Consider the following 10,984-nt stretch of genomic DNA (forward strand, 5'->3'; position numbering starts at 1 on the left):
AAATTTAAAATTTTAGAAAACTATTTACATGTTCAAGGAGTATATGAAATCTGAAGAAGATGGTACACTTGAACAGAAATATGCATTCTATGCACAGAATGTGCATTAATAAATGCAACAATGCAATAATAAATGAAAAATATTTCAGCAACTTATTCAATTTATTTTTTGTAAACAAAAACTGAATCATTTTTTATTTAATCAAACCAATGATCAATTATAATATTAATTATTATTATTATTATTTTATTATTCTATTATTAAACGAACAAAAAAAAATGTAAAAAGATTATTTTCTATGAAAAGATTCTTTGTATTCTCAAGGTTTTTTACCTTGACCTCTTTCTATCTTGGTTACAATAGTGTCAAGCTGAGTCAACATTATACTGATCAATTTCAATATTAATTTAAGTTAAAGATTTTGTGAAGTAGTATGTGAAAGATCAAAGATTCATTTATATGAATGAAATATGGTAAACATTCCAAATCGTATACATTTTTTAACTTTTTTCATATTCATATTCTTTCAGATCATAATTATTTAATAAACATAAAAAGAATATTTTAGAAATATTATATACGACAAAATTTGTTAATAAACATTGTTATATTTCGTAAACACAATTTTTTAAATACTGAATCAATCTTTGAAATAGTTTTCACTTATTATAGAATATTCTATGTAAAAATAAATTGAAGATATAGAATCTTTTCATAATTAATTATATAATATAGAATTTTATTACAATTTAATTTTGTAAGAAAAATAAAATTTAATCATTCATTGTGCTCATGAACTTAACTATCTCTTAGTTTATCCTTATATTTTATTATATTCTTCTACTATGTAATCTCTAGTAAATTTTATAAATAATCATATCGGGAAAATATGTAAAAATTAATTCGATGGCTTACTATTAAATCATTCATAATTCTGATTTAAATATTTATAATTCATTTGGTTTAAAAAAATTATTTATTCGATTTTAAACTAACACAAGAATTTAAGAAGTAATAAATTTGATAGAAAAATATTGTTCATTGCTTATAGAATATTGTTCATTGTTTATAAAATACGACAAACCTTTTTGTAAATAGATAAAAAATATTTCTTTGGATTAGGAAATGCAATTTACTTAACTTATTACAATTAATTTTTGCTTTATTTGATTTATTGATTTATCCAAATCGTTTCATCATTTGACAAATAAACATTTTCAAATATTAAAAAAGCTACAAGAAAGCATTGATAACTATGTTACTAATTATAATAAACGTTGGACAAGTGCCTATAATTCAAATTATATATTTATGAAATAGTAGTATTGGAATTTAATCTTGATCAAGATTACTTATATATATATATATATATATATATATATATATATATATATATATATATATATATATATATATATATATATAATAAGATCCTGTTGTCTTAAAAATATATTAAAAATTTAAAATATTTTTTTTCCCCATTTCTATTTTTTCCATTATTTTCTTTCATTTATTCTTTCATTTATTTTTTCTTATTTCCATAATTTTTTGTCGAAAAAAATTATTTTGGCAATTATTTAGAATTATATTTGAAGTTTTTTTTTTTTTAATAAGTTAAAAAAGAAAGAATAAAATTTTTTTATTTGACGTTTTCGAGTAAATCAAATTTGAAAATTTTTCAAATGAAATTTGTTAATTCCCAAATACTCTTGAATATGAATTAATCATTAATAGATAATTCTATATATTCTATAATTATATATTCTATAAAAAAATATAGAATAAAATTTATCTCTTAAGTTTTTATTTTTAAAAAAATTGAGATTGATATTATGCACCAAGAGGAATCTCTTCAATCATAAAGATGATTATCAACCATTTACGTCATCGAGCACTTATCCAATCTTTATTGCGTATTAAAGCAATCATCTTTCTTTTCATTAGAAAATTTGAAAATTATCTGAAAAATAAAACAAAATCGTTAAAAATAATGATTTTTATTTACAAAAAAAAATTGTATAACTTTTTCAAAAATAATTAATAATTTAAAAAATATTAAAAGTATCAAATTAATTTCTATATATAATTTTATTAATTTATTTTTACATATATTATTGAAGAAATTTTTAAAATGGCATCTTATTGACACGTATCTTGCTCTATGAATGGTGTTATAATTTTTTTTTTATTTTAAAAAACTTACATTTTTCATATATTTTTTTTGATCTCAAGATATATATATATCTTCAAAACATCTTCATATATCTTCAATTATAAACTTTTGCATAAATTTATATATTACGTATTTAAATAAAAAAAATTCTTATAAATAAGAGTTTAATAAAATAAAATCTAGAAATAAGTCTGAGATGGTCTTTAAATCCTGTCTTTTCAAAATTATAAAAATAAATCTCAACAAAATCTCTACTTTTATATTTGTATTTTATTATATTATATTTATATATATTTCTTATTATAATTTCAATTTATTTTTACATAGGCTTATTATCTGTACAAGTGTATCATCCATCTCATTCAGAAATAAATAATTATATCATATCCTAAATATAATATTATAAATATTTTTGTTGCTTTTGAAATTGCAAAAATATGATTAATATAATAAAGTTGAATAAAAATAAAATATTATACAAAAATATTTCTCAATGGAAATCATTAAAATAATAGTATTAAAATAATTATGTATTGAAAAATTTACTAGTTACAATAATAATACATATGACATAAATTAGTTTATCAATAAAAATAAATTATACTTGTTATAAACTTTAATTTAAATTTCAATTAAAATTTTTTTCATTTTGAAAATAGAAAAATTAAATACAAAACAAATACAAATTATATTATTTTGATATATTGTTGAAACAGTTTTAAATAATTAAAATTTAAAAACTATTTAAAAAAAATAAATTAAATAAATATATATAAGAATATATGATATATATCATAAAAATATATGAAATTTGTATTTTAAGAAAATCATATAAATAATATGATTATTTTTTTATTAAAATTTAGTTTTTAATTAATATAAAACAAATATACAAACAAAGCAGTGTTATATTATATTTATTTTAGCTTGCTAATATATCAAATTATAAGAAATTAAAAAATTAATAAATATTATTTTTATTTTATTTTTATTTTTTATATCATTATTATTAATATATACTAAATTTTTTAATAATTAAAAATTTAAATACTGTTTTAATAATTTCACAAGCAATAGAAATATTTAAATAAATATATAGGTCATATAATACACAAATTTGATAATTTTTATACATTATGCTTATAGAAAATTTAGTGTTATATAATATTTACAAAATTGTGCAAAAATTACTTATTAATAATAATTTTATAGCTTTTAAAAGATTTTTATTATAGATTTTTATTATTTAATAATTCTGTGGTGAGTTTGAGCATTTGTGTAAGTGTGTTTTTAATAGATGAATGCTGTGATATGATATCCATATGAATAAATAATTCTAGAAAACCTTCACATAAATTTAACATGATGATCATTAAAATTAATGTTTTTTTCTCTCTCTTATAAAAAAATATAACATTTATTAGTAGAAAAAATTATAAAATTATTTTCTATAATGTGAATAGAAATACAAAAAAAAAAAATTAATATAATTAACGAAAAAAAAGAATCTAAAAAATGACTTTATATGATTTTAGATGAATGAAAAATGTTTGTATTATATCTATATATGCGCAGTAACGATACATTAATTGTAAATTTTTTCAATTAATATTTTAATCATGTGTGTATATATATATATATGTTTAGATTCTCAGAAAAATAAGAAGAAATAGTAATTATATAATTATAATGTATTTATTATAAAGTATATTATGTATGCGTTCATAGTACAATTAGAAAAAAAAATTGTGTTCAATTTAATAATCTTTATTATTACATAAACATTATCTTGATATAATTTTTGTATTAAGATGTCATGAGTACAGTTACAAAATACAATTGCGTTTTTATTATTAAGTAAATTTCAAGAATAATATAAAAGTTGTATTATACAATTTAAAATATTTTATAAGTAATTTTTTCTTATTGTATTTTAATATTTTTTTTATTTAATCAATTTAATTAATTTATATAAGAAAAAATTTTTTTATTTCAGAATTCTATTATTCTAAAAAATCAAATATAATTGTATTAAAAATTATGTCATTCTACTTTTAAAAAAATTGCACAATAGAATGACTTTCACAAAAAATGGAAAATTTTCTTTAATCATTTTTTTTTTTTAAATCTTATTTGATATGGAATTATAGCCATTGGATTCATTCTATATATAGACTTATAGATCTCTATTTATGAAATAAAGAAGACAAATTTTTAGAAGTATTTGTATTAATTATTTTAATATTTAATATTTTTAAATATTTTTTAATATTTATAAAGTTCAAAATTATTCTATATAAATTATAAATAAATCCAAAATAAAACAATTAAAATATTAAAAAACAAATAAAAATATAAAATATTGAAAAATTTTATTTATAAAAATATAAAAATATGGAATCTAAAATTAGGAAAGAAATTTATACATCTAATTATATTTTAATTTTTTTGTTTAACTAATAATAATTATTATATATATACATACATATATATATAGTAATATTATAAGAGAAAAATTATTTGAAATAAATGACAAAAAAACGATCAAAAAATAACTGTTATTATTGTCTGCAAGAAAAATTAAATAGTTTCAGGGATAATTAGTTTTTGCACTTAAAATTACATTATCTCGATAATTATTTTTGCATTTACAAATATAGAATATTATCAAAGTTAGAGTTATATTAGAGTTAAATTTATTTTTTTCAAAAAATTGAGCTGATCAATTCTTATATTAAATCTTACAATTATTCTCTAGATAGTACTGATTTTTCAAAATTAATTATAACTAAAAAAAATGAATGATTACTGAGCATATATAGATATAAATGAATTTTCTTTTTATTATATAATATCATTGAAAAAATGTCTCATGTATTTTGAGATTAAATCAATTTTTATCGAAATAAATTTTTGCATGTAAAAAAAAATATTTATATTGCTTTATATCCCTCAAAATAATACGATTTTGTTTGTTATTATAATATAATATTATATATATAATATAATATTATAATATTATAAATTTTCTTTCCTTTTTTAAATAAAACATACATTTTTGAATCATAATTATACATATTCTATAATTTACTATTTAATCTAATCATGATGAATTTGAGATGCATGTTTTATTTTTTTACAAAAAAATATGCGCATACATTTAATACAATTATATTAAATCAATAGATAGATCAATATTTAAGATCTGATTTAATGTAATAGTAAGTTAAGTTTTTATGATATTAAGTTTTTAAAAATTGCAGGTATGAAGCTTATTTTTAGTTTCTTTTCTTTATTTATTTTCTAAATATCATTTGATATTTAAAATAAATAATAAATCTTTTATTTAATATATTTTTATTGAAATATTGCTATTGTTATTGCTGTTAATAACAATTATTATTATTTTTTTCTTCATTATTATCATAATTATTTTTAATTCTTATTAATGTTAATATGATATATTTATTGAATTTTATTGTAGGTATATAAAATTTATGATATATTTAAACTATATATGCATATTTGTATGACGATTAAATAATATTTGTGATATTAAGAAAAAAACCATGGCTACAAAAATCATCATTTTTCAATAATAATAATAATTAAATAATAAAGGAGTCTTTAAATAAATATCTTGTTAATAAAAATATTAAAATATTGAATGATACAGATTGAAGGTATTAATACCTATAATGTAGAATTTAATGTTAATTTTGAAAACTCATACAATTTGCCCAATATGACGACATATAATATTATAAATATGAAAATGATTTTTTATGCAAATTGTATTGATGCATATTATTATTATTACATTCATGTTAAATTTAAAGTGATTTAAAATTTTTATACATGCACAACATATTGATGTGTTGTGTCATGTTTTTATTTCATTTATGGTGTCATGTCTTAATTTCATTCATTGATAATTTATCATGATTTATGCATCTTACTAAAATTATTCTTTAAATAGTTTCGTCGCAGGAGTAATTCTACGAGAACGTATTCCAGCATTTGAACGTATGCTTTGGCGTGCATGTCGTGGTAATGTATTTCTACGTCAAGCAGAAATTGAAACTCCTCTGGAAGATCCTTCAACGGTAAATAAAAATTCGAATAAATTTTCAAAATTGATTTTTTTTTAATAATATTTTAAAATATTATATATATAAAATATATTATTATTTTATATATGTTTTTATATATTTTATATATTTTTCTTTCAGGGAGATCAAGTCTTTAAATCTGTGTTTATCATATTTTTCCAAGGAGATCAATTGAAAACTCGAGTTAAAAAAATTTGTGAAGGATTTAGAGCAACTTTATATCCTTGCCCTGAAGCACCTGCTGATCGCCGTGAAATGGCTATGGGTGTTATGACTCGAATTGAAGATCTAAACACAGTTAGTTTCTATATTTTTTCTATAATAAAATTATTTTTTAGAGATGAAATATCTATAGCAATAGAAAACTTTTATTCATTATAATTTTAATTATAATATATACATTATAATTTTAATTAATAATACAATTTTTCAATTATAATAATAATAAGATAAAAATATTAATTAATATTAAAATATAATTAAATATTTGAATTTTTAAACAAAAATTTTAACAAAAAAATATGAAATTTATTAAAAGAAAAAAAGAAATATTTATTTATTTTATATTTTAATTATAATAAAGATTAAAACAAATTATATATACATATATTTATAAAATATATTAATAAAGTCGAAAAATTAAATATTCTATATGATAAAACATATTTTTTAAATGATATTTTATTTTTTATTTTTTTTTTCTTTTTTGCTTTCTTTTCTATAATTATTAGATTACAATAGATAAAGTTTAAGTCTTTTATTTTAAAAAAAATTAATTATGTTTTTAAATTTGTATATTAAAAAATAAAGGTTTCATTTAAAATGGCTAATAATCATAACAATCAATATTGATTAAATAACAAATAATTTTTAGTTTTAAAAATTAAAGCTTCTTTTCAGTCTTCTTATTTTTTTTTTTTTTTTTTTTAATAACATTTTTTTTAAATTTGCATAAATCTGTTATATATATATATATATATATATATATATATATATATATATATATATATATATATATATATAACATTTTTTTTAAATTTGCATAAATCTGTTATATATATATATATATATATATTCATGTTGTATTTATTATGTGTGTATATAAGTAGAATTATTTATTATAATTTCTTTTAGGTTCTTGGACAAACTCAAGATCATCGACATCGTGTTTTAGTAGCTGCTGCAAAAAATATTAAAAATTGGTTTGTGAAAGTTCGCAAAATTAAAGCAATTTATCATACTTTAAATTTATTTAATTTGGATGTTACACAAAAATGTTTAATTGCTGAATGTTGGGTTCCTGTATTAGACATTGAAATAATACAATTAGCATTACGTCGTGGAACTGTAATTATTTATATATTTTAATAATGCTTATTTAATTGTTTTTAGTTAAAAATTTCAAAGTTATGTATTATATTTTAGGAACGTAGTGGAAGTTCTGTGCCACCAATTTTAAACCGTATGGTAACTTTTGAAGATCCACCTACTTATAATCGGACTAATAAATTTACTAAAGGTTTTCAAGCTTTAATAGATGCATATGGAGTTGCTTCCTATAGAGAAATGAATCCATCTCCTTATACCATAATAACATTTCCATTTTTATTTGCGGTTATGTTTGGAGATACTGGTCATGGCCTTCTTATGTTCCTTTTTGGTGGATGGATGGTATTAAAAGAAAAACCATTAGCTGCAAAAAAATCTGATAACGAAATTTGGAATATCTTCTTTGGTGGTCGATATATTATTTTTCTAATGGGTTTATTTTCAATGTATACTGGACTTATATATAATGACATATTTTCCAAATCACTAAATATTTTTGGATCATATTGGAGAATCAATTATAATTTCTCTACAATAGATTCAAATAAGGAGTTGCAATTAAATCCTAGTGATAAAGAACAATATTTACAAATTCCATATCCTATTGGAATGGATCCTGTGTGGCAATTAGCAGAAAATAAAATCATTTTTTTAAATTCATATAAGATGAAAATATCTATCATTTTTGGAGTCATACACATGTTGTTTGGTGTGGTGATTGGATTATGGAATCATATGTATTTCAAAAGAAAACTTAACATAACTTGTGAATTCATTCCTCAAATTATTTTTTTAGTATTTCTTTTCCTTTATATGGTACTACTTATGTTTATTAAATGGATAAAATATGGTCCTGATAGCGATAGTAAGTAAAATATTCAATGGAAAAATATGTTATATTTAATACTAATTATTATTAATGTATAGTAATAATTATTATTATAATATAGTATATTTATTTTAGTTTTTAGAAAAAAAAGGATACATATTGTAATAGAATAACATTTATAATATTATTTGTAGAAATAGATCCAGAACATGGCCCTTCTTGTGCACCATCAGTATTAATTACATTTATTAATATGGTATTATTTAAACCTGGAACTGCGCCAAAACCTTGTTCACCTTGGATGTATGGTGGACAAAGTGGATTCCAATCATTTCTAGTAGTTATTGCTGTTCTTTGCATTCCTTGGATGTTATTGGCAAAACCTATTATGCTAATGAATAATAGAAAAAAGCAACATTATCAGGTTAAATTTTAAATTCAATATAAATATATATTTTTTTAATTAATTTTTTTATATAATATATATTTAAAAATATACTTAAAAATATTACTTAAAAATATGAATCGAAATTATAATTTATATAGAGAAATGCATTTATAGCTTGATAACTAATTTATTTAAAATTATTAAAAATATACAAAAATATTATTAAATAGAATTATCTATTTTTATATATTTTCGAAGTTATTAATTCTTTTTTAATTTAATTTAATTTTATTCTAAAAATTCTTTTTAAGAATATAATTTATACATAAATTTTCAATTATCATAATTACATATAAAAAATTATTTTAGAAAATAAATTATTATTAATTTTTATAATATGATATGAATTGAAAGAAAAAAATATATATCATATATAAAATTTGCTGAAAACAAGAATAATTATTTTCTATTAACAAATATTTATTTGTTTGCTTAAAAAGTTGGAAATATTAGATTTAATTTTATATTATATTTCACAATTTAATAGTTTAAACTATTGAATCTTTTGTTCTTTTATATGTTCTCCTATTTTAAAATGCTTTCCTATATTTTGAAAATTAAAAATTAGTACAATAATAATATTGAATGATTTTTTTTTTTCACATTAGTTAAATAATCATGGTACAGAAAATGGAGATGTAGAAGGTGCTGTTGATGCAATACAACCAGCAAATGGAGTTCCTCAAGGTGGAGGTCACAAAGAAGAAGAGGAAGATATGGCTGAAGTATTTATTCATCAGGGCATACATACTATTGAATATGTTCTTGGCAGTGTATCTCATACTGCATCTTATTTGCGTTTATGGGCCTTATCTCTTGCCCATGCTCGTAAGTTTAAAAATTAATAATATAATTAATACGTTTATATAATTATATAATTATTAATATTTTATGTAATTATATATAATTATATAATAACATATATAATATTAATCATACATAATACAAATTACATATAAATTTAATAAATATATTTTATTGGATATTATTGATTATATTAGAATTATCAGAAGTATTATGGAATATGGTTATGAGAAATGGATTAACTCAAGAAGGCTGGGCAGGTGGTATTATTCTATGGGCTGTGTTTGCATTTTGGGCTGTTTTAACAGTTGGTATTCTAGTTCTTATGGAAGGTTTATCAGCTTTCTTACATACACTTAGGCTTCATTGGTATGTTGAAAAATTATTTTGCTTTAAATAATTTTATAACATATTAAAATTCAATTAAAAAAAAATAAATTAAATTTAATGTAAAAAAAATTATAATTTTTTCTAATCAATACTATTTTATTTTTATTTATTTATTTATTTATTTATTTTTTTTAATAATTAAACTTTTTATATTTTAAAAAATTTCTCTTTAAGAAATCTTTTAGAATATATTTTAATGAAATAAAATATCAAATAAATAATATCAATTTAATAATATATACTTGTATTATAAAATTGAATTTTTTTTCATAGGGTCGAATTTCAAAGTAAATTTTACTCTGGACTAGGATATGGTTTCCAACCATTTTCATTTGAAATTATTTTAGATGCAGCACAATCCACTGCAGAAGATTAAAGTTATAAGTATATTGATTTATAATACAATGTTCCATTTATTATCAATGAAATTCTTGTTCTCCATAAGTATAAAAAACATATATAAAATTAATAATATTGTAATGTTATAATAGTAATTGATTTTTATTAATCATAAGTTTACTAATCATAAATTAATACTATGTTCAAATAAATTAATTTCTATTTTTATTTATAAAACAAAAATAATTGTAATTCTAAAAATAAAAAATATAATATTTTCATTTTATAATTATATTTAAAAATTTATTCAATATATTTATTATAAAAATATTGTTTTAAATGATATAATTATAATATATATATATAATTATAAATATTAAATATATTTTTTTAAATAAAATTTAATTATTCAAAATGCTTATGGAGAATTTATAAAAAAAATAAAAATTGTAAACTATAAGTGGATCTGAAATATGTAGTAAAAACAACTGTATGTGCATGACATGTATTTAATTATAATTATACATATACATGTTATAAATGTTAACTTATATCATTTT

The 10,984-nt window shown here is 17.9% G+C and overlaps 1 protein-coding gene across 4 annotated transcripts in view; it reads left to right on the plus strand.

The window, feature by feature from the left end:
- Positions 1-10,560, plus strand: part of LOC727630 (V-type proton ATPase 116 kDa subunit a) — a 35,233-nt gene extending 24,673 nt beyond the window's left edge. For all 4 annotated transcript variants that reach the window (XM_026442920.1, XM_026442923.1, XM_026442924.1 and 1 more), the window contains exons 4-11: positions 6,153-6,279; positions 6,406-6,582; positions 7,420-7,632; positions 7,711-8,479; positions 8,638-8,867; positions 9,500-9,719; positions 9,893-10,064; positions 10,359-10,560. In XM_026442920.1, the coding sequence (XP_026298705.1) occupies positions 6,153-6,279; positions 6,406-6,582; positions 7,420-7,632; positions 7,711-8,479; positions 8,638-8,867; positions 9,500-9,719; positions 9,893-10,064; positions 10,359-10,461 (2,011 nt within the window). In that variant the 3' untranslated portion in view covers positions 10,462-10,560. The remainder of the gene's footprint in view (positions 1-6,152; positions 6,280-6,405; positions 6,583-7,419; positions 7,633-7,710; positions 8,480-8,637; positions 8,868-9,499; positions 9,720-9,892; positions 10,065-10,358) is intronic.
- The last annotated feature ends 424 nt before the right edge of the window (positions 10,561-10,984 follow it).

This window comes from Apis mellifera, linkage group LG9 (assembly GCF_003254395.2).
Source record: "Apis mellifera strain DH4 linkage group LG9, Amel_HAv3.1, whole genome shotgun sequence".
Lineage (NCBI taxonomy): Eukaryota > Metazoa > Arthropoda > Insecta > Hymenoptera > Apidae > Apis > Apis mellifera.